General features: G+C 36.0%; 1 protein-coding gene across 3 annotated transcripts in view; it reads left to right on the forward strand.

Annotated features, from left to right (window-relative positions):
* Positions 1 to 25,792, forward strand: part of khdrbs2 (KH domain containing, RNA binding, signal transduction associated 2) — a 139,713-nt gene that overhangs the window by 50,358 nt on the left and 63,563 nt on the right. For all 3 annotated transcript variants that reach the window (XR_015505436.1, XR_015505435.1, NM_001077290.1), the window contains 2 exon segments: positions 9,027 to 9,143; positions 22,419 to 22,565. Coding sequence is in view for 1 of the 3 variants with exons in the window: in NM_001077290.1 (NP_001070758.1) it covers positions 9,027 to 9,143; positions 22,419 to 22,565 (264 nt within the window). In the remaining 2 variants the exon portion in view is untranslated.

Raw genomic sequence — 25,792 nt, forward strand, 5'->3', positions numbered from 1 at the left:
ACTAATACTCAAATGGACCATCAAAATAAAGTGTTATCTGGATCTCGTCTGCCAAAATCAAGCCATATACAATCAAAATTTCAATTTTACAGCTATTCCAATAAACGCTGGTTAAAATGATTCCTCTGAATTGTTGTCATGTTTAGGCACACAAAATGTTTGTGATTCTTAAAGTAATCAGTCAACTGGTCAAGTATGGTGATAACTATTAGTTCCTATTTTGAAATATATTCACCAGCAGGGTCTTGTCTTAATGAATAAAATGCGTGCTGAGGCACCTTTGTTAGTTTTCTGAAGGTTATTTATATAATTGTAAACATGAGCTCATAATGTGGTTTTCTTATGGTGCACAGTTGCTGGTAAAAGATTTTGGAGAGAGCAAACCTCATGGAAGGAAACACTGAGCCGATGGGAATATGGCTGCTTTCTTAATCGGTTTATATGGCTTATCCCAGTATGTTTCAAATGACCAGCACCCCATGGGATAATAACACACTCTCTAAGCAGTCAGCGGAAAGGCATTCATTTGTGATCTTGCTGCCATGATCTTGAGCAGACAAATATTTTTGTACTTGGAAAACTTGTAAATGTGACTTTCCAGTTTTTTGACCTTTCCAGGCCATTGGCTTGTTTTAAGATTTGACACCAAAGTGACATGGGAGGTGTAGTCTGGGGAGAAGAGTGCCAGCAGTCTTTTAACCTGTCATGCTCCTGACTCGGAGATGGCCTTAATGCGCTGTTTGTTTACCCTGCATCTGTGCTGTCAGACCCAGAGTGTCAGAGCTCAATATGGCTTCTGTTATGCAAGGGATCCATCATCAACTTTTCCTCAGGCTGTTATACCTGTACTTCAGCTCCACACTGTTCACAATGTCATGCTTTAATTTCATATCTCACATATTTGCTATGCCTTCTGTTTATATGCATCTCATTTTTCACATTTTGACAATACACATGCTTATGAAGGTAAAAAAATCTACACGTTCATAACAAGAGCAATAGATTTATTATTACTTATATATTTATGTTATTTTCTAATATATAATATAATTATGTAATATTTATATTATTATAAAATATTTTATATATAAATATATAATAATAATCTATTATTATTATTAATATTATTACTATTAATAATATTACTTTTATCTTGCAATGCTCACGAGTGGTTTCATCACTTGCTACCCCACAAACAGAAGCATGCAGCGTCCAGCTCTGAATCTGATAGTATGACAAATGAGCAGGGACGTCGTTGGGGTTGAGGGAGTTAGGACGATTGTAAGGGCCAAGCATAACCAACCACAACCCCCCTATCCCTCCTCCCCCTTCTCTCTTTACTTTCAACCGTAACACCACTCTACCTCAACCACCCCCTTCCACCCCCAATCCACTGTTCACTTTTGCCTTTTTGCCTTCCTCATCACCCCTACCCACAACCCCTACACCCACCCACCGGTCTTCAATTTTGTCCGCAAAACCCAAAAAATGTTGTCAAATGGCCCGTACCGACCAGTGGTGCCCCTGCAAATGAGTCATACTAGGAGTAACAGTTGAAACTTACTTATCTTCAAACGACATCTAAAAACGCCTTGCACCAGTTACCAGTGTATAACGGTCACGAACGTCTATCAAACAATGGAAATATAAAATATTGTCTCATCTTGTGAGATTGTCAGTCTCTGATTAAGTGAATTCCTTTCTCTTAACACACACATAATACTGAACAGTTGTTGTCCACTGCACCTGCTGTTATGGATTGACACTGTTATGGATGGACACTAGTGCTAGGATTTTCATTAAAAAAGAGATTTCAGTTTTGAAGCTTACTGAATCTTAAATGTAATACTCAGATTCCTAATTATACAGTTTTTGTTTTCATAATTGTGTTTATTTTGTACTTTTGCTTCACAAGAAGCACTTCAGGCTGTTCAAAATAAACAGAAAAAAGCAAATACTGGAGATGTGTTGCTTATTACTATTGTATCATACTCGGACCATAACGTGACCCGATTGTACGTACCTAACTGTGGGTGTAGCATAACAACCCTATTATTTTTCAATAAAAGTAATCTAAGGTAAGTATATTCAAGGCTTTAATGTAATGTAATATAATGTAATGTACAAATTAAAGCATTGTAAAAGAGAATGTTCTTCATACTTTTAGAAAACATATCACTTTTATGTGAAGTTTCACTTACTAATTTTGACAGGAGCACACAATATGATTGATCACAGCTAGTCACTCATCTTTAATTATTAGTAAGCCAATCGGATAATTTCAAATTCACTTTAAAAAGCCTGACTAACATTATTCCCCTCATCTTCGTTTTTGAAGAATCCCTCCATCCACCCTATCTCCCCCTTTCCTCATTTACCAGGGGAAACTATGGAGAACTACCCGATCTCGTACCCCTTACATGCTCATTGACCAGGCGGGAGCCCTGGGGCTCAATTATCTTCGAGCTCATGATTCTCTCTCGGGACAGTATGCCAAACCTGCTATTACTATCAATATCTAAGTGTGAACTCCTGACTCTTGTTTTTGCTTAGTGAGTGTTTAGCAAATCCTTACTAAATACTGTATATAAATTCAGATATATAGCAAAACTTTAGATTATTAAACATAATAACTAATAACAAAGATTTTCCCTTAGTAAACTTACAATTACTGTAATTTATTAAAAGTATATACGTTGTTTTAAGGTATGCTAATAGCAAATATGTGTTCACCGATCTAATGTGTGCATTTGGTTGCTCATTGCTCAAGTAATTTGGCTTATTCTGATCTTAAAGTTAACGATACAGTATAAAGTGAACTGGAACAGGTTCAAAGTGTTCTCTCTTTCTCTCTCTCTGCTAGTTCATTAGCCTTCACTAACAGCCAGCGCTGGCCCTTTGACTCGCTCCTCTATTTAACACCATTGTGCTCAGCCGCTGTTTAAACCATTTTCTGCTAATGCCCGTGTCCACAGACTGCGGCCAACCATCTCTGCTAGCAATTATTACATCTCTCCCAGTCCTATCCACACCAATAATCCTGCTATCAGCCAGCGCTAGACCTCGATAGCAACACAGCTGGCTACACTGGCAGTAGCATCTAACCCCATCTGCAGATCTTATCTGCTTTCACGGCTTATGGCAACAGTGCTGTGTTTCAACCTCCAACTCAAACAGAGGCAAACAGCCGAACTACGCTAATGGTTATGTTAAGTGTATCCTTTGCCAGCTTTGGCTGGCAGAACATTTTGTTGTGAAGCCTGAGGAGTTTTGTGCCATTTTTTTTGCTGAAGCAGCCTTGAGGATATTTAGAAGTTTATTAGCCCTAGACAACCTCCTCATTTATGTTGCATAAGATGCAGACTGTAGCTGTTCCTGCAGAGTCTATATTTCCAGCTTTAATTGGCGCAGAATCCGTAAATAACATGAGTTGGCATCAGTCTTGTTCTTAATATTTCTTTCGCTTAAAGTGAATATAATAAGCAGTGATTGCAAACTGGCAGCATATTGAAATTGTGTGTGTCCCTCAGGATCTCCTGTTCCAGTTTTTTGGATGATGTGATGAGATGCACCAAAAATAGATTTGTATACTATTGCGTTTTCATGACAGATATGAATATCCTTTCATTCTGCAGAATGAAAAAAGTCAGATACTTAGATAAGCATAAAAAAAAACTATTTGCATAAAATCTGTTGAGATTTGGACAGCTAAAGAGAAATGTTCTAGAACAGCACTCATAGTGTGCCGCAAAATGACATTCAGAAATTAAATAGACAGTGCGTCCGGATGGAACGAAACAGATTTAAAACTCTGAAGACTCTTTCTGAAAAAGTTTTACAAGCAACATGCAAAGGAGGTCTTAGTTCAGGGAATTTTATTTGTATTTGGCCGGTGACAAATTTTTTAAGATTCACAATTATTACAAATGGGTAGGGGCCTTTGAATACTGTATTTTGTGCTTTTTTGTTAATAAATGAAACTGAGATCCTTGATTTATTCACTCTTTTTCATGTCAGGCTGCATATTTAGACTTTTAAAAAATTATGTCCATTTGCATTTTTCACTGGGACTGCAATACACAATGTCAGCATGCTTTCTCTGCTTTCTGGCTCTGAGGCTATCAGGATTATGATCAGATTTGAACCAATTTTTTTAGCCCAGAACCTCCTTTCTTTCTGAAATGTGTTGCACACACAAAACCATGTTGGTGGAAAAGGGATAACAGTGCACTGGTAAAGGATGCAACATATCTAGTGGAAATCCTAATCAAACGCTGACTTCAAAGCTCGCAAAGCATTCTGCAGTCATTTTCCATTTGACAAATCTAAAAAAATGTTTCCAATAAGATAAGTGTTATATGATGACGATAAAATGTGTCTGGTGATCGTGCCAGTATGAAGCTGAACAAGACCTCAGTGGTCTTGAATAGCTTCTGAAAAGATTTTGACAGAGAAATCAATGTAATGCACATCAGAGAGAGCCGAGCACAGGTGAAGGTCCCTGTCAAAGGGACTCATGTGTGAAAAGTCATTTGTTCAGCCAGCCACACACACACACTAAACTCACAGTGGGTTCCAAAAATAAGTGATTCTGCATGACAGCCCAGTGAATAGCCATCCAAGGTTTTGAAGTTGTCAATAAACACTGCAGAGGATGCTTTCCCAGGAATTTTGCAGTGTTTTCACGCATGCATGCTGATCCAGGCACTAGCAGTGTGGGCTTTTGTGATCTAGCCTCCATCACAACAGCACACCATGCGTATTCTTTCTTAGAAGTCTCATTTGCTCATAATAAGGCAATGCCGATTGACACTTATGCCTCTGGTTGTCAGGTTTATCGTCCTCAGCCTGTCAGTGCTGCATAATGCCCATCATTCTGTGGCCTGCCTCTGCCAGAGACTGCAAGGGACAGCTTGCATAGCTTCAAACCTCATCCAGCACTGAACTGTGCCCCCTAATAAAGCCTAAATTGCCCACCGTGGAGCAGAAAAGCAGCTCCAGACATTCATTAGCTTAATGAAAACAGGCCACTCCACTGCAGCCGCCCAGTGAGCATCTTCACACTGTAGCTGAGGCAACCATCTGCTCCGAGGCACCCAGCCAGCTGCAGAGTATTCCTGTCATACACACTCCATCAGAGGAGATGCAAACAGCACACCTCCAGCGCACCCGCTCCCAGAGAGGTTGGTCATGGCGCTTTGGTGCAGTGCTGCAGTGTTGCTAAAAATACTGCCCTACACACACCTCACCCTTTCACCTGAAAGCGTGTACATTTGCTTTGTGGCTCTGGACACATTTTGTGACACTTCTTCTGCATTTTGCCTGCTAGAGTTTCCTACAGCTGCATCTGCAACCTAGCTGGGATGAGCATGTGTTGAGGAGTTTCCAGCCATGTGCTAGGCAGGGTATGTCAACACGTGTTATAGCCAACTGTTTCATTCTGGCCGCCAAATATCAGCTAACCTTTGCAAACATTTGAAGGGCAAATTCACTTTCCTTAGTAATGTCTGGCTCACTGGGCTGGAAACTAGCAACAGGTAACAGCAAAACAAGTCTAAAATTATAGAGTGTCAGAGTGTCCAGAATACTTAAAGTTAAGGTCCAGTGCTTTCACTGTGGCTCCATGAGAATCTGTAATGTTTCAAAACCAAATTGTACCATAAATTGAGTTATTGTCTCTTAGAAGGAAAGAAAAGATGATTCTAAGGGCTGGAAGACTTTAGATTTTTGAAGTCGATTTTTATGTGATTAAAGTCAGTGTCTACTAGAAACTCGTGGCATCAATAATTAAACACAATATTCAAAAGCTTTGCAAAATACCCTTTATTATTACCAGTTATTTAGAGGAAAAAAAATACAAATGCTGTCAGACATCCAATAATATCTGAATGCAAACTTGCATATGCAAGCTGAGACATGCAGTCTCAAATGCACAAAATGACACAATGCATTCAATGAAGCTAGTGATGTAACTGTGAGGGGTAGGGATAAGAGAGTGATTAGGTGTTTGTATTTAAAGAATCGCATGGAGCTCTCCAGACAGCTCCTAACAGCTGTATGAGAACATCTAGCATTTTATATACATTTTTAAACAAGAAATGTTATTAAAATCTAATGTGGTGAAAATATGACTGTGACGTGCGATTGACTGGAACACATTGAGACATTTGAGTGGAACACAAGTGGGACATTTCACTGCTGAATTTCTCACCTTCAACTGTGCCAGGAATGAAGCATGCTTCCCACGCCATGTTTCTTTCAAATAAAACAGAAACACAAAGCCACCTTCATCAGTTTTTCTGATTGGTCCACTTCTTTGGGACAGCCATTGGGTAGGTTTACATGGACACCAATAATACAATTTTTATACGATTAAGACAATAATGTGAGTGTCTACCATGTTAACACTGATTTTTAATTACCTTAATCTGACTAAGGTCATAATTAAACTAAACAGAAATGGAATTAAGACAGGTGGAGTATGCGGACTTCAGTCACATTATCAAGGTAATCAAATTATTACTGTCATGTAGGATTTTCACCGCATTTTGTGACAGAATATTCCATATACACACAGCTGTTTGACACTTTTCTCTGCAACTACCAAGTCAGTGAAGGACCACAGACACCTTCATCGCAAAATGACATGCAATTTTTAATTTTTTATTTTTCCCCATATGACATGCGGTATCAAACTCATTAAAATAACACCCTTCCAGCAGTTCATACTCGCATCCAATACCTTGTCATACTGTACCTTGTCGCGGGGCATGCATAAAATGTTCCTGAATGAAAGTGAAAGTGCAAAACATCAGTGAAGTAGACAAACTAAAAAGGAAACACCTGAAATTACATGAAACTCCCGAGGAAATAGTGATAGCCTGGTAATGCAATGACGTTAATCATTTTATGTGCTATAACATGTAAAATGGGATCATAAAAGGAACAGTCAAAGAGTAACTCATGTAAACACCTTAATCTTATTATTGTCTTATAATTCCATTCATTTTCTTTTTGGCTTAGTCTCTTTATTAATCTGGGGTCACCACAGCGTAATGAACCGCCAACTTATCCAGCATATGTTTTACGCAGCGGATGCCCTTCCAGCTGCAACCCATCTCTGGGAAACATCCATACACACTCATTCACACTCATGTACTACGGACAATTTGGTCTACCCAATTCACCTGTACTGCATGTCTTTGGACTAAGGGGAAAACTGGAGCACCCGAAGGAAACCCATGCAAGCATGCAAACTCCACACAGAAATGCCAACTGACACAGCCAAGGCTCGAACCAGCGACCTTCTTGCTGTGAGGTGACAGCACTACCTACTGTGACACTGCATCTTAATCAGATTAAGCCAAATAATTTGATTTCTGCATTTGATTGGATTTGAGTGCATTAAAGTCGACCAGTGAACTACTCTGTGAAACCCCTATTCTCAACATTTTAAACCTGTCTGTTCCTTTGACCTTACAAAATAATGTTTCTTCCCTGTTCAGCAGATAGCATGTCTTATTTTAGTACATTAGGTTTTTGCCATCTGATAGTATCTGAATGCAGCCTTTATGATGCAAGCTGACTCAGTTATGTGCGTGTTTTTTATGCGCATTTCCAAAATTTATGCACATCTTGGCGTTTCCATCAACCTATCCAAAATAAAAATAGGTGGATGGAAATGAAGCTAATGAAGCAAGTGACATCACTGTGATGGTTAGGGGTGGGGTTAGGTGAGTTCTTTCAAAGGCATTGCATGCAGCTCAGATTGCATCTGCACCGAGTCTGCAGCCAGACCCCTCTCGATAGTCTATGATGAGTTCAGGTGCAAAAAAGTGCCATATGTGAAATTTTCTCGTAAAGTAAGCATTTTACTCAGCCCACCTATGTTTACAGAATGTTCAAATATTTTACTTTAGAGGCAATGAAAACCACATATTCTTTGCCATAAAAGTAAAATGACTGAAATGCACAAAGGAGGCTGAGACAAATGCTAATGTATAACATGTCTAAGACTTTTGCATCTGAACTTTCAAATGTACTTTATATTCAGTATAGTCACATATATAGAAAGAGTAAAGAGTCACTTTCTTGTTATGTTTTATTGTCCTGAGAAAAAAATGCTGTTTTTAAAACATATCTCAAAAATAACATTAGTCTAAAGTGAATTTAGAGGGGCTGCTGGCTACGGCGATTGTGGCAATACATCAGAGAAAATGATGAACACTGAACGTGAGCAGACAGTGATGAAGTGACACTGTTATAAAGGCAATCTGAGTCGCCGTTTTACACAAGGGCACTTTTTCTTACGATGGCAGCATTTATTGACTACTTAAGATGGGTTGTTATCAGGGGCATTAGACAATCCTTAGCAACCCCAATCTGAATGCAGTGCGCAAGAATCAGAAATCCCTTGAAGAGACAGTCGTATGATGCACAGGCGGTAAAACAATAGAAATCGGGTGGAAAAAAACTGTGAAGGCCAAGTGTTCTCAATGACCGCTGATCTGACTGAAATGTTAGTTGCTGCCCCAAAGCAGTTGCTGGATTGCTCGTCATCTGGGTAGTATTACTCGAATCCCCATTGGAAATGAACTCATTATGTTATGCCTCATTCAAGCATGGACTTCTGGATGGTTTTGAAGATCCCTTTTGGCATTTGGTACATGTTATAATATCTCTGAAAGCAGCGGAGCCCAACCACTGACCCCAAACATCGATTAGACACATGAGCAGCTGCGGTGCCCTGCAGAAACAGGTGTAGACTCTCATCTTTTTTGATCGCTTATGACAAACTTCAAAAAGCAAGCCGTGAAAATATGCTTGATCCACAACTGGCGTAGATTTAATTTTGAACCAAAAAATGAGAGTTTTTTATTCTCCCGCTGTAACTGGTTTTGTGCATGATGAGAAAAACCAGCTTACTTTCAAATGTTTTTATTGAGTGTGAGGTAACTGAGGCAGCCGTCTAGGATGCAGGCAGTGTGAGAGACCAACCGTATTGCCTTTTCTCTCCTCTATTACAGTTTAATTTTGTTGGGAAACTGCTGGGGCCCAGGGGCAATTCCATGAAAAGATTACAAGAGGAAACGGGAGCAAAGATGTCCATCCTTGGCAAGGGTTCAATGAGGGATAAAGGCAAGGTAAGATGAGTGTGCAACAACTCACTTATTTCTCCTCCTGTCTACCACATGCATTGAAGATTTTGAATGTTTAGTGAATTATTGGGTTTATTTAATGGACTGTAATTCGTTTGTTTTATTTTAATAAATGCCATGAGTAAATAGGCATATACAGTGTATCTGGAAAGTATTCATGGCGCTTCACTTTTTCCACATTTTTTATTTTACAGTCTTATTCTAAAATGGATTAAATTAATTTATTTCCTCAAAATTCTATACATAATACCCCAAAATGACAACTATGCAAATTTATTAAAACAAAAAAACCTGAAAAATCACATACAAAAGTATTAACAGCCTTTAAACTAGCTGCATTTAAATAGACCTGCATTAAATCGCTTTAAAGTTTCTACAATGAATGGAGATAATTGTGCTTTGGTAAATCATAATCACATTAGACAAATGAGATTAATAGTCATAATTATTGAACAGTTTTTTTATATGATAGTTGTTTTAAAATTTAAAAAAGATGATATTGTGACATACAATGTCATTTAACTGTGATTAAAAAGTTGAGATAATTATGACTTTTCTAATATTAAAATTTATCTAATTTAATTTCATAATAATTACTTTTGGGCGAAGCAGTGGCGCAGTAGGTAGTGGTGTCGCCTCACAGCAAGAAGGTCGCTGGGTCGCTGGTTCGAATATCAGTTCAGTTGGTATTTCTGTGTGGAGTTTTCATGTTCTCCCTGCATTCGCGTGGGTTTCCTCTGGGTGCTCCGGTTTTCCCCACAGTCCAAAGACATGTGGTACAGGTGAATTGGGTAGGCTAAATTGTCCTTAGTGTATGTGTGTGTATGTGTGTATGTTTCCCAGAGATGGGTTGCGGCTAGAAGGGCATCCGCAGAGTAAAAATGTGCTGGATAAGTTGCCGGTTCATTCCGCTGTGGCGACCCTGGATTAATTAAGGGACTAAGCCGACAAGAAAATGAATGAATGAATAATTACTTTTTTTAGTGTTTTATCAAAATGTTAAATTGAAATTATGTATTTTACTCATTTTAAGTAATATCAGGCTCATGGCCAGGGGGGTTTGGGTGGTTTGAAAGACCCACCTCGCGCTGACAAAGGTCCAGAATTGGTCCGCTATATAGGCTCATTTAGCCTATCCCATGTTTGACTTTTATGCTATCATGAATTGGGAAACTAACCAATCAAAGAAGGCTTTAAGACCAAGAGGAATCTTCTGTTGGAATATTATTATTAATATTACGTTTGAATATTGTTTGTGAAATATTCAATTGGCCAAATTCTGAATGAGATAAGTTAAATGTAATAGCTAGTTTGTTATTTGCGTATAGGCTTCAGTTTTAATTTAAAGCATGTTTTAACAGATCCCTAAAACAATATATAATGGTAGATGATAATAAAATTTTATTTTAAAAAAATATGCATCTTTTTATATTTCTTAATTCAAATTTTTCAAATCTAAAATGCTAATCTCAACATTATTTATAAAACTGTAATATGAAACTTACAGATTAAAAACACATTTGTAAAAAAAAACACTTAAAATAGTCAAATAGTATGGTATGTAATTTGGCAAAATGGTAAGAACAATTTTTGGTACATCAAAAAGTGTGGCTATGATCAATATCTCTAAAATACAGTATTAAACCATATATTTTAATAACTGCAAGGTGCAGTTGTTTTTCAGAAAAAAATAAAAATAACGACCCCTTTCAACAAGCTGGCTACAGGCCTGAATATGTTTGTGATTAAAAAAAACACATGTAAATAATCATATATTTTTGTAATATTTGATTTTTTTATCCCAGTTTTAATAAATCTTCTAATTAAGAATTAATTCTCACTTTTCATTTCATATGTATGATTTACCCATAAGCATATAGTGAAAGTTTATATATGCAGTACTGTATATATCCATCTATTCCAGAGCAGAGTGCTTTTTATCCTTTAAATCCTGTAAAACTTTCATTTCTGTGAGTTCAACAAGCCTCAGCAGTGGCTGATAGAGCACAAAGCCTGAGACTGAAGATCATTACCTGCACTATATGCTCCTAGATAGAGAAGGATCTGCTGTTTTTAGCATTTACTGACATTATAAACATTCTGGCAGAGGGAAATCACAAACAATATCACTATAGATACCGCTCTGACCTATATGTATAGTAGCACATGGCAGGACTAGCACAACAGCTTAGTGATGTTTGCATAAAAGAGCAGCTTACTAATTAATTGTCAATGTTTTTCACTTGTGATTGAGTGTTTTTTATTGACACCAAAGTGTATAATATAAAGCCTGCATAATTTGAAGCATGGAAGCTGTGACTTCATAAAATGGTTTGACAAGCACAGTTTTTTTTTCTTCCTTTAATTTAGTAGATTTCTTCTTAATGTTAACATCATTTTGGAGACGTATAGAAGAGCTTTAATTCAGACATTGCCGTATAGGCTATATACTGTATACAGTGTATGGATGTTAATAGAATATACACTGACTGTACATTTTACTAAATTAAAAAAAAAACTGTCTTTAAAAAAAATAAACTAAGTAGATATGAAAAAACACACAAATGTGAATGTTGATATGACAATTTCACACATTTTACAATAATCACATTAACAACCTACATCACATTTAAAAAGAAAAAGAGAAACTATAATAGTATAATATAATAATGACTATAATACCCATGTCTATGTACTTGACTATAAATCACACTTTTTGATTGGACTGTTGAGAATTTGAAGCTGACTCTAATTGTTCCAATTCATTAAAACAATGAATATACATTGAATATACAGATGTATTAAAACTCTTACACCATATGATAATGGGCTATGAACAACAGAAACCAAACAAGCCAAGAGTATGACACATTTATATATATATTAAAAAAATATATATGTATATATATATATATATATATATATATATATATATATATATATATATATATATATATATATATATATATATATATCCTTTGATAAGACTAAACAAAAATTAGTTCACCTCGCCTGGCCAAATTCCTTAAATTGACCATATAAACCAATCAGAAATTATAGTAACAGCAGCATGTGGGAAATGTGTGCTCACTGTGAATGTGTTTGCCTCTTTGACATTAATTGCATTATACAAGTTGCTTTGGAATGTAAGTCAGTGCATGTTTTAGATGAAACAAACATTTAAATGAGAAGATGAATTAGTCTAGAGAGTACACAGTTAATAACCAAATCTCTGAACTGGAAAATTGTCAGGGATTTTAATGCAGAAAATCTATAAAGTGCTACAGTAAAAATCTGTTACCTGGTAAACAGCGTTTTTGTATGATGAATAAGTGCAAATTGACTAAAACCAGAACATGCATGAATTGCATGACACTTCACTTTTTATAGTTTTTATTTTGTTTGTTAACATTATTATAGCTCTTTTGTTTCTCATTAGTGAAGTACACTCTCAGAAAAAAATGGTAAAATGTTGTATCAAAGAAGGTACAAACCCTTGTCACTGTGGCAGTATCTTTTTATGGAACAGAAATGTACCTTAAGACAAAGAAACAAATTTGTACCATTGCAGGTTGTAACTTTTAGGACATAATTTGTACCATGGGAAACAAAATGTACCTTTGGTTTTTAAAACCTGCAGATACAATATTGTACTTTCATCAAAGGTATAAATCTGATCCATGAAGGTACAGTGACAAGACACTTTGTACCTTAACAGTGTCAAATGTGTTCCTTCAAGAACTGTTTAAAGGCATTTTGCTACTGTATATTCAAAATGCGTCATTTTTTTCAGTAAATATAAAACATCAAATCCATTTTTAAACAATGTTTTTAAAGAAGTTTATTTTTGTGTAAATGCACAATTTCAATTTACAATAAAGAGTCAAAATACTTTAACATAAATCAAAAGATCTATTTTTGCTAAATATTTTACAACAAAAATGTAACAGAAATACATTCTCCCATCTACAATATAAACATTTTTGTTCTCCAATTATTACTCAATACCTTTGTAATCTCTTATTGTAAAAGTGAAATTTTTTAAATTTACTTAATTTAAAAATAGAAATAGAGTTGTGTAAAAGTATTGTAATGAGATATGCACTATGTTTGATTAGTTTTACAATAGTAAAATGTCTGCATGAACACTTTGCTTATGCAGGACTTTTGCCAGCTCATGTGTGTAGTGGAAAGCAAATGCCAAAATTCGCAGGTATCTATAATAAAAAATGTATTTATCGTAAATTGCTTAACAAATAATTATTAAAAATGCCTTAAATGTTTAGTTTACAATACCTATAGTTTTGGTTTACCAGTTGTTTTGTATTATAGAACTTAATAATTAATGTTTATGAGTTTCTTTAAACATAAGCTTTTAAATGATTATTCATGTTTTAATACGGACATTATTCGAAAATCCTTTCTAATAATATTTATTTTCATAGATATTGTTATAAAGGAGTTGGTTAACACTTATGTATTGTTTTATAAGGTACAGCTTTTACAAAGGTACAAAACTGTTTCATAAGCAACATTATTTGTACCACTGTGTACCTTTTTTTCTGAGATTATACATTTGAAATGCATATATATTTATTTAAATTGATCAAATATGGTACTACTTTACAAAAATAAAATTTTTATTTGCAAATTCTTCAACAGTGTAGGTCATAAATGAGCTTTTGAGACTATTTATAGTGTACAGCTTGCTCAGTGGCTCTTTTTTAAATGTGTGCTTTGGACTGAGCGATGGTGAGTGAGATGTTTAGAAATGGCATTTTGTTCTTCAGCCAAACAGCTGCCCTGAGAGACACGCTGGTCATTTACCTAAGCCAGAGAATCACTCCAAATGTAATATTTCTCGCTTTGCTGCTCCTGTCATCTGATAATGGGCCATCCTGAATTCCCTAGCTCAATAAAATGTTCATTTCAATATTTTTTATTGAATGCAGGGCCACTGGATGAAAAACATTCGTATCCAGCAAATATTAGTTTTCTTTCATGCTGCGTGTGAAATGAAATATAGCAATAAGCAAAGCAAGGTTTGTGTGCTACAGTGATTTGACCACTACTAAGGGTTGTTGTTAGGCTCAAGTGAAGCATGGAGACTTGCCTTATTAATATGCCATTCAGTTGATGTGTGCATATTTGCAACACTGTTGAATGTTGTTTAATCAATAATATTTCAGACCTGGAGCAGTCCCAACAATGTCAAGATAATATTAGACTCTGTTACCTGAAGGATTCTACAAAGTCAACAGAAACTTTCTGTTTGTGTAATCAGCAATGCATTTGCAGTTACCTGAGAGTGTAGAATGAATTATTTAAACCAAAGCTGTTTTGTCCTCATTTGGTCTCTGAAAGCAAAATTTGTTCAGAGCCAAACCTTGTTTTATACATTTACCACCTGCAATCTATTTTAAATAAGGAGCTACAGATGTGCTCCGCTTTAGCTCTGTGACGAGAAATTTAAATGTCCCTTTCAGTGCAAATATACCCTTTCTATATAATTGAGGCTCTGTAAAGTGCACCATATTTGCTTATGGATTTGTTAATGTGATTATATTACTAAAAGCATGACTGATCTCATGTTTTGCATGCAAAAGGGAAAAAGGAGTTTTCAGGCATGCAAAAGCTAATGTATGATATTGCTCTAATTTCACCCAAACATTAGAATGTTTTTTTTTTTTTTACATTTATGTTTGTTTCTTTACTTCACTGTTGTGCATTTTTACAGTGATATATAGAAGACATTCACTAAAATGCATTATTTGTGTAGAAAAAAAAAAGAAATACTGTCATAAGCAAAAGTAAAGTTTATTTATAAACTAATCTTGAGAGGAACACGTGCTTATGATTGACCATGGCTGGACCTGCATTAGCTAATACATAATTCTCCAATCAGATGATTTTTTAAAGTACTATAACTAATATAGTCTTCATATCGTCATCTTCATCTTGAAGAATCGCCCCCTCCTCCCCTATTCCTCCCCTTTTTTTACATGATCGGGCGGCAAGGCAGCCTAGTGGTGTGCGCGGTTGCTTCACAGCATTAAAGTCACTGGTTCTAATCCTTAGGCCAGTCGATGTTTCTGTGTGGAGTTTACATAAAGTGTTTTTACATAAACCTCCAAGTGCCATCTGAAATTTCCTTTTAAAATTTGCATTTTTCTCACGCTCCTAAGTCTTTATTCAGTAATTTCACTTTTATTGCAAATAATAGGTTATTTCCATTGGATTTAGCATGGAATATCTGAACATAAACATAAGACGCTTGGAAAAAATATCATTCTAGAAGAAAATTCCAAATGGCACTGTGGTTTTTGCATGTGAACTCTTCACATGTTCTCACCATGCTCGTGTGGGTTTCCCCCTGGTTCCCCGGTTTCCTCTCCCCATCCAAAGATGTGCATCATAAGTAAATTGACTAAACCAACTAGGCACCATGGTCAAGATCCTAGCCAACAGTATTTTTCCCTCATAAAGCATTCATTATTAGCCACAAATAAGAAGGGGAGTTCTCGAACTCCTTCCCTCGATCTTCCCTCTCGCCCTGCTAACAGGAAGGATCCCAGGAATCAAGGATCTTTTGAGCTTAGGGCTTTTCGCTGGACAGTTTACCAAGCAAGGCATTACTAACAATTTTCTACTTTTAATCCTTAAATATTTACATGCATATCTGTACTTTTCTAAATTTTAAACCAGACTCATTACTTTTGTTTTCATGTGTTTGGTGTTTTGGATAAAATAAATGTATTAACAGCATTAATGACTATACCCATGAAAGAAAATATTCTCTGAAAACATGGGATAACATGGGATATTTTAATTTTAGTTTCAAAGATGATGAAGCAGCTTTAGCCTAATGCCCTAATGAAAAAAACTTTTTTTGGACAAAATTAAGTGTTAATTGAAGACGTTTATTATTTGTAAAGATAAAGACTTTAATTTTTTGTGTGCAGGCATAGACATTAATGGCTGTTGTTGTTCTTGATCTAAAAGCAGCAATACCTTACCCTGAATGCAATTTTAAACAATTTTTACATCGAAATCAAAAATGAAAGTTATTTTGTATAAATGTATGGATATGATGTGAGGTCTAGCCAGCGTGAAACTAAAACAGCAACAAGTAATGTGTAATTTTTACTTAAGTACATTTTTGAGGCTGTACTTCATTATTTGTACTTGAGTACAAAAGTGTAGTCAGTACTTCAGCAAATACCAGAGTCATTTTAAACACGATCTTTACTTTAAATGATGTGTGTACTTTTGCCATATCTGGATACTGAAAATATGAGAGTTTCAGTTTACTATTCCGATGTCCCTGCCATGCTTTGTTAGCGTATTGCTTTGTTTCTGATGTACTAAGTTTTGTAACATGAGCTACCGCACCATGAAAAGGTGGAAATATCAAATATTTAAGAGCAATAAACTCACTTTTCTGCAGCACTACATGGGCCTCAGGGTGCCTTTTGATGATGCCACAAACTGTCGATGACTATGTTTTTTATGATTTCAGAAAGGTTTTCTTTTTTACCCTGGTACACCACATGACCTCTAAAAAACTGCATATTCAGAGCAAATTCTCTTGGATATTTCATTACTTAAGCAAAACAATGTGACATACTGCAGTCATTTTAATATAGCACAGCCAACACTTATTTCAGAATGCATACAGTATGTTATTTTATTTATATGTTTATTTAAAAATGTTACATAAAACCAAAGTCAGGTGGCATGGTGGCTCAGTGGTTAGCACTGTCGTCTCACAGTAAGAGGTTGCTAGTTCAAGTCCTGGCTGGGCCAGTTGGCATTTCTATGTGGAGTTTGCATTTTCTCATTGTATTGGCGTAGGTATCCCCCACAGTTTAAAGACATGTGCTACATGTGAATTGGGTAAGCTAAATTGGCCGTAGTGTATGAAAGTGTGTGAATGTGAGTGTATAGACGTTTCTCAATACTAGGTTGTTGCTGGAAAGGCTTCCACTTTGTAAAACAAACAGTATGCCGGAATGGTTGTCTGTTCATTCCGCTGTGGCAACCCCTGATATATAAAGGGCATAGGAAAATGAATGAATGAAAATCAAATTCTATTACACTAAATGATAGTTTTGAAGTTGTTTTATACTTTATTATAAAATAATTGTGTTATTTTACACATTTTACAAAATACTTTGCTGGTGGTTTATAAATAACATTACTTTAATACATTTAATTTGACACATTCACCTAACTGGGATGTCTTTGACCCACATGCTCTAAAAATGCAAGATTGTTGTAACCCAATGTTGGGTCAAATATGAACAAAGCCAGCTTAAACTTATTTGACTAGTGTATTATAACCCAGTGTTGATTTATTGAAACCCAGTGTTGGGTTTGACCAAATATGAGCCAACATAGGGTTACAACTATTGGGTTACATCCCAGCATTGGGTTATGACATCCCAGCATTTTTTAGAGTGCACAGTATTCATACAGTATATTCATGGCCCACATCCATTTCTGGATTCCCAACCTGCATTGTTTAGATTGTGTCTACATTGTGCACTCAGTCCTAGTTTTACCATTACCTGATTTACATAATTCCTTAAGTGAACTGTGTACTCAAGCAATGCAGAAAGAATGCAAATTCAAGACAGTTTTAAGGCCTTAATCCTTAATGAATTCTCCCTCAGAGTTTAAACATATGTTGTGCACAGTGTTTAGTTTCATAATTACTGTTTGCCTTTTTTTTTTAATATTTGATCAAAACAACTCGGACCAATATTTTTTTTTTATTTAAATAGTCTTACTCAAAAAAAAAAATAAAAGTAAAAAGTTTCCAAAAGAATAAAATGAAGCAGGATTATGCAAACCAAATGACAGTGATTTGAGTTTCTACAAGCAGAATGTTCTTTTGTCAGCTTTTTCAACACACTCCTACCATTGTTTTAACAATGCAAATGAACTGTGGTCTGAAATCTATTTAAATTTCTGGCAGAACTCAAACAAGAGCCTGTTGAGTTGTTTTAAATCCCAAAGGCAATCATTAATGCAAACTTATTCCATTATAAAAAGTCACCTTGAGGTGGTACAGGTTTGTTATACATATGAAATTAAGAGTCCGCCTTGCATCTTTATGGCTATAGATTTGTCTGTTCAGTTTTTGAAAGGGTGACTGAAACAATCTGTACATCCAAGGATCAGCAAACCAAACAATATTGCATTCAGAGTGATTTCCTGTGCAGGTAAATGAACAGCTTGTGTCTGAAAGCAGCAAATTGACTGAATCAAAAAAGGCATTACATTAACCAGCAGAGCAAAAAGACATTTCATGTACTGCAAATGTCAAGAAAAAAAAGAAAATGTAAATTGTGTATTTAATTTTTGTGGAAGAACGCTAAAATCAAGGGTTTATCACCAGCAGTAGTTCTGTTTCCATGAGTTTTAGGAGTAAATTTTATTTAGCGCTTCAAGCTTCGAGCTCTTTAACTCCATAGGGGCACTGGATAACTGTCAGGCTTATAAGTGTCAGATTCACTATTTGTTCTTTACCGGGAATAAAAATGAGGAACCCTTCATTTTGTCATATTTGAAGAGGATTCTGCTATGCTTAGACATGCTTACTTGAGTGCCTTTTGAAACGCTTCCTGTGAGACAGACCTGCCTTTTGAAACAACTGAACACTTTCTTCATGGATTGACATAAAAGGAAAGTTAAAGCTTTGAGGCTTGAAACAGAACAAATGTCATCTGACGAACGGTTTTCCACAAGACTGGAAATGAGGCGGCAGACTTTCCTCCGTCTCCTGTTTCTGTCTGTCCATTTTTAAGTCAATCTGAAAACACCCACAGCGCCAACACCTACATGCATATATTTGTGTCTACTCACAAAATTACCACCTCAACCATCTCATCTGGCCAATTTGTCAGCGCCCCGTATATCGGAGGCTCGCAAAATATGATTACGCCTCTCGGGAATGTTGTGAAAGCTTAAGTGTCTCCTGACCTTTCGTCCAAGCAAAAGCATGATGGAAAAAGTGCTTGGGTCACTTTGACATGATAGAGAGATGGCATCGGTAAGTGTTTATTAAAGCTGAAGGGCCTGCATCAGTGATGTGAATGGCCCCTACATCAAAGCTCTCCTGTCTTTAAGAAGAAACCATAGCCAACTGTAATCAGTGTAAGACAGAAATGTTGGCTGCTGTAATTACAAGCTTTCTGAAGTTTCGTGAAGAGCCACAAAACACCTTCAGCAATCAGAGAGAATTGAGAAACGGAGTGCTTTGGTGAAATATCACCCTTTCCCGCTCTTCCCATGACAGGATTTAATCAGAAAGGTGACAGTGTCAATTTATTTCTGACAAAAAGCCCTCGGGCAGGTTTAAACGTAATGATTTGCTGTATCTGTGTAGCCATTATCTGTTATGGAGTAAGGATGTCGATGGCTTTCATTGTTCACAATTGTCATATGCCGTTATGAGAATTATTATAAAATGTGAGCAAAAAAAAGTCATTTTGTGACATTTTGGTAAAAAACATTACAAGAACATCATCACTTCAAAAAGACGAGGCTGTTAATGGGACAGTTCACCTAAAAAATGATGTGTTCTGTCACCTTCATGTCATTACAAACCTGTGTGACTTTACCTTCTTATGTGAAAACTAAATGATATTGCACTACAAGACACAGATGATGAGAAAAGTGTATTAAAAGCCAAGGAAAGCGTTTACTTTAATGATTCAAATAACTAAACTTTAACATAAAAAATGTCACAACAGCAACTAATTTTCCATTGTCAGCCGCCATAACAAATCATCACCTAAGAATTATTAGGTTCTATCTGACATTTTGGTCAAAATTGAGTTATTCACATATGACAACTTATTTACATTATGGGACGTTTTTGTGTAAGTGGTTTACATTTTAAGACTTTTTATTTAAAAAACAAAACAGGTTTTATTTATCTACAAAGTCAAACTCTTGCTTGGCTGTAAGTTTCTTTCTGTGAGCCAATCCGCATTTCGAATGCACACACGAGGACCAATCAGGATCAGCTTTCTTTGTTATTCCACCAGACTGCTCCATTGTTAACAAATGTAATAAATTAAATGTAAAATATTTTTATTTGGGCGACGCAGTGGTGCAGTAGGTTGTGCTGTCGCCTCACAGCAAGAAGGTCGCTGGGTCGCTGGTTCAAGCCTCGGCTGGGGTCTGTTGGCGTTTCTGTGTGGAGTTTGCATATTTCCTCCGGGTGCTCCGGTTTCCCTCACAGTCCAAATACATGCGGTACAGGTGAATTGCGAAGGCTAAATTGTTTGTAGTGTATGAGTGTGTGTGTGTAAATGAGTGTGTGGATGTTGCCCAGTGATGGGTTGCGGCTGAAAGGGCATCGCTGCGTAAAAACGTGATAGATGAGTTAACGATTCATTCCGCTGTGGTGACCCCGGGTTTAATAAAGGGACTAAGGCGAAAAGAAAATGAATGAATATTTTTATGTGTGTATATAAAGAAACATTTTTCATTGTTAATTAAACTTTGTTAACTCATTTGAGCATTGTCTGTTTTCTTATAAAGTCTTTAAATTTGATATTAAGCCTTGAATGGCAAATAATTAATTTAATTTATGGGGTTTTAATTACAACAATAAATATTACCATATTAATTACACAAATTAAAAATCTGCACTGGACAAAATATTTTGCAAAGTCTTGTATTCTTAAGTGGAACAAGAAAGCCGCTGAACCACCAACTTATCCAGCACGTTTTACAAAGTGGATCCCCTTCCAGCTGCAACCCTTTTCTGGGAAACATCCATACACACTCATTCACACTCATACATTACGGACAATTTAGCCCACCTAATTCACCTGTACCACATGTCTTTTGGACTATGGGGGAAACCGGAGCTCCCGGAGGAAACTCATGCGAACGCGAGAAGAACAAGCAAGCTCTACACAGAAAGACCAACTGACCCAGCCGAGGCTCGAACCAACGTCATCACATGTCATTGCGAGCTCTTGCTTCATATGAGATCGACTGCTGTGGTTCCAGTTGCTTTATTTTTTTGCCATTTATCTTCAGGAAATCACTGAATGCCTATATAATGTTACAACGATATAATGTGGCAATAAGTAAATGTACTGTGCATTTACACCGTAGCCATCCACTTGTTAAGTGGTGACGTGTTTGTGACGTATGTATACTGTTTCCGGGTCCAAGCCACCGTTCATTTGAGTGGAGAAATCATTTGTTTATGATCGTGTTTTATTCCTATCACACATTAAAGTTAATTTTATATAAAGTCATAGTGTAAACAACAATCTCTGGGCTTGCTGCATAACAAATACCAAAAATTTAACAATTTATAAAAAAATTAATCACTTTCTGGCCATTGGATATTAGGCATGGACATATATACTGCGACCGTGATTTTCGAAAGCCTTAAATCGCTTTGTAAACGTTTATTATTACCATTTCATGAGTCTCCTTATTCAGTTGAATAGAGCGCTTGGACCCGGAAGCGCTTCGCATGACATCACACTTAACAAGCGGATAGTAATCTATGTAAACACACGAAAACAACATTAACATTATACTAGACACTGTAATAAGCTCATTCCCATCCACTAGACTTTTCTGACAGGGTATTTGAGTGTAATGAAGTGACAGAATGTTGTGGGACTACTATACAGGAGTTATTATTAAGGATTATAGATCACAAAATTTAGCAATTTTTATTTTAGTGTTTAACAAAGAAAAAAAAATACTAATTTGTGAATCTCCTTACTTCTGGGTGCAGCTGTGCTGCCGTTGTGGCTGGTGCATTCTGGAAAATGTTCTTACCCCTTGGTTTCAAGTGTGGTCCTAAAAAATCTCAGTTCGAAGGGGTAGATAGCCCTTCCCCTTAGCCTGATGTCTTCAAGCTAAAGAGAATTGGGACACCCCTACCCCTTTACACGCACAAAGCGAAGGGGTAGGTGTAATGGCTAAGGGGTAGAATTGAGATTGGTCTTTAATATGACTGATAAAATGTACTGTTGTTAATCTAAATGATTAATTAGGTCTATCTGTGAATCATGGTACTGTACAGTAAATACATTAAAGTGAGCAAATGGTGACAGAATTTTCACTTAAGTTCTTTAATCCTTTTCGAGTTCACTCTCAGTTCAATCTATGCATAATGCATTTCAGAAGGGAAAATCACCATTTCTTTAATTCATTAAGGGTATGATTAATTCTTCACACAGAATTCCTAATTTAATATTTTTCCATCTCTAGGAAGAAGAGCTGAGGAAAAGTGGAGAGGCGAAATACGCCCATCTGAGCAACGATCTTCACGTTTTAATTGAGGTTTTCGCACCACCTGGAGAAGCCTATTCCCGCATGAGCCATGCCCTGGAGGAGATTAAGAAATTCCTTGTTCCAGTAAGTTCATACTGTTGGATTCCCTCAGAGAGATGGCGAGCTGAAAGCCAAGATGAGATGAGTGAGCCAGCCAGCCCTTACCAAACTCCAGTGCTTTTCTGCATGCCGAAATTTGTCCATGTTTATTGCAAGGGTGTAAAAAATGAGATTATAGTGGTATGCATGTAATTAAACATATACATTGGAGATTCCATTATAGATCATGCATGTTTAATTCTTAATGGGCTGCAGACTTGGGAAAACTTGGTAGTTTGTCGTGTGTTTTCCAAATCATTCATAACACTTTTCATTAGGGAACAGCAGAATTAAAAGCTTTCCCTCAGTAAACTTCTAATTACTGCATACGGATATTAAGTATGGGTATAGTTGTTGTAATAATTGCTGTTTAGCTAAAGCATACAATTTTAAGCAGTCTACAATAGACTACCTGACAAAAGTTTTGTTGTTGATAATAGCTTGACTTCTAGTTGATAATTTAAAAAAGTGGCAGAAGGTAGATCTTTTGATGAATCATGTTGAACTGCATCCCACTTATCACAAATAATGCAGAAGATCTATTGGAATCCGCATGGACCCAAGATTCTCACAGAAATCAGTCAAATTTGAAGAAAAAATCATGGTTTGGGGTTAAATTAAATATGGGGGCGTATGAGAGACCTGCAGAGTGGATGGCAACATCAGCAGCCTGAGGTATCAAGACATTTGTGTTGCTCATAACATTACAAACCACAAGAGAGGGAAAATTCTTCAGCAGGATAGTGCTCCTTCTCATACTTCAGCCTCCACATCAAAGTTTCTGAAAGCAAAGGAGGTCAAGGTGCACCAGGATAGGCCAGCCAGAAATGACATTATTGAGCATGTCTAGGGTAAGATGGAGGAGGCATTGAAGATGAATGCAAGAATCTTGATGAACTTTTAGCCATTCCAGATGACTTTATTAATAAGTGATTTGAGTCATTGCAGAGATGTATGGATGCAGTCCTCTAAGCTCATGAGAGTCATACGCAATATTCATTCTTCTTCCACTGCACCATGACTTTATATTCTATACTGGACATTATTTCTGTTAAGTGACAAGACTTTTGTCTAAACAAAGCCAGACATTATTGTCCTAATGATCACCTTGAAATCAAGTTATTATTTGTTGTTCCTAAAACTATGATAGGAACTTTTGTCAGGTAGTGTATAGTCCTGCAGATTTGATTACTTCTGCAGATAAGTTATTCAGGTGTATTAATAACCATGTATTAACAGAAATTTGTAATAATAAACAAAATAGTAGTATGCATGCTAATAAGCAATTAGCTAGTAAATATTTGTTCCTTATATATTTTTTATCTAAAATTATATACAGTGATCAAGTAATTATTATTAGTATTATTTACATTTTAAGGAGTCTAGAGTTCTTCAAATGATTCCAATACATTTTTATTCTTTTGAACTTTCAAATCTCACAACCCACTTTAAATACAATTTACAAATTTACAATTACAAAATGAAGTAAATCTTTGCTTGCAAACTATATTTTCTTTACTTAGTGAAAAGTGGAGTAATAATCCAACAATTCAGCTTTTTCGTAAATTAAATTTTCACATATTTTTTAAATGTTGCTTTTTAGGAGCATATTTTTGAAAGGTAGTGTATACACATTAGCTTCTTATTGTCAGTAATCATATTCAACTAAAAGTACTGGAAGTCTCAATGGTGATTAAAGTGTAAAATGTCTATCTCTATATTTCCTGAACTAAATATTAATGCAGCACTACGTGCTGTTGGCTTCAGGCAGGAAGCGTTCGAAGAGGAGAGTTTCCATACATTCACCTTTCCTGCCCTGAGTTTTAAGCAGACTCTTAACCTCTTGAGCCACATCTTCGCATCATCATCCACAGCCCTGATCTGGTTACATCCTCCATATGTATCTCTTTCAGAGTCTTCCATGTTACATCTTCATGCCCACTCATGAATACCAAGCAGGCAAGTTCTCTTTCTCAATAGCTCAGTTACAAAATCTAGCGAAGTATCATTGTTGGCATTTTAAGATGTTTTAGTAACATCCCTTGCGTAAAGCCTCTTTTTGGGGGGCCAAATTTTGTGTATCCGTTTCAGTAGGTTGCTGCCATAAAGGCAGCTGCCTATGTAGGCGTTGAGGCAGCTCATTAGGGTTTGAAGCTAATGCCTTCTTTGAATATGTTTATAGTGCTCTACTCATTTATCTTTGTCAGAAAGCTTGATTCCTGTCAGGATTAAAGGAGTTTGCTGGCATCTTACTATAGCTCACTTTGAAGTGTTAATCATATCTAGGCAGCTGTGTGAATGAATTCATTTCTTGGAGTTTCCTAGCATTTGTTCAATAGAGATGAGGCATTATACATTCGCTACATTCTTTTTAATTAATGGCTTTTGCTAGAGCCCTAAATTCCAGTGAAAATAAACTTTGATGCCGTGACACACATGATATTCATGTGGACTGATTTTGTTGCGATAGTTTCAGGAAGGTTTTCTGTCCAAGCATCTTTAGTCTCATTGCACAAAGCAAAGACTATTAAGAAATGGCTTAGTGTGGAAGAACTTAGCTGACCTGCATGATAAGACCTGAACACCTTTTAGTAAAAAAAACTGTGCCAACTTAACATTATTACCTGCCTTTACTGGTGCTCCAGCATTCATGTTTTAACGTCGACTGGAATGCTTCCTAGAAAACTAAATGTTCTTGTAAACGTCCAAATAAACAATGAGCTTTAAAAATGAAGTGTTAAACATGCACACACGTTACTATTCTCAATTAATCTTATGCTCAAGAAGTATGTATATATATATATATTTAAATTTTTACAAATAGATTTTTATGATAATATTTGCATGTGAAAAATTAGAAACATTTGTTTGAACATTAGAAACATTGCCAACATCCAATGACAAATGTAATATCATTAACTATAAATGACATTTTTTAATAGATATGTTTTAAGTATGTAGCACTGAATAGCTATGGGACCTGCTCACCAATATTCAGACCATATATTTTTACAAATGATATTTTAAAAATTAAAATTAACAGCTTACTTGCTGTTAAAATTAATTATCTGTAAATAAAATTACTTTTTAAAACTTAATTTAAAATCCAAAATCCAAAGTGAAACTCTACTTTTAATGACTGATATACTGTAATTTAAATGAATCGCTTGAAGGTAGCAAAGAGTTTAGAGGGTTGGGGCCAAAAGGTCCAG

Source organism: Danio rerio, chromosome 13 (genome assembly GCF_052040795.2).
Source record: "Danio rerio strain M-AB ecotype USA chromosome 13, GRCz13ab, whole genome shotgun sequence".
Lineage (NCBI taxonomy): Eukaryota > Metazoa > Chordata > Actinopteri > Cypriniformes > Danionidae > Danio > Danio rerio.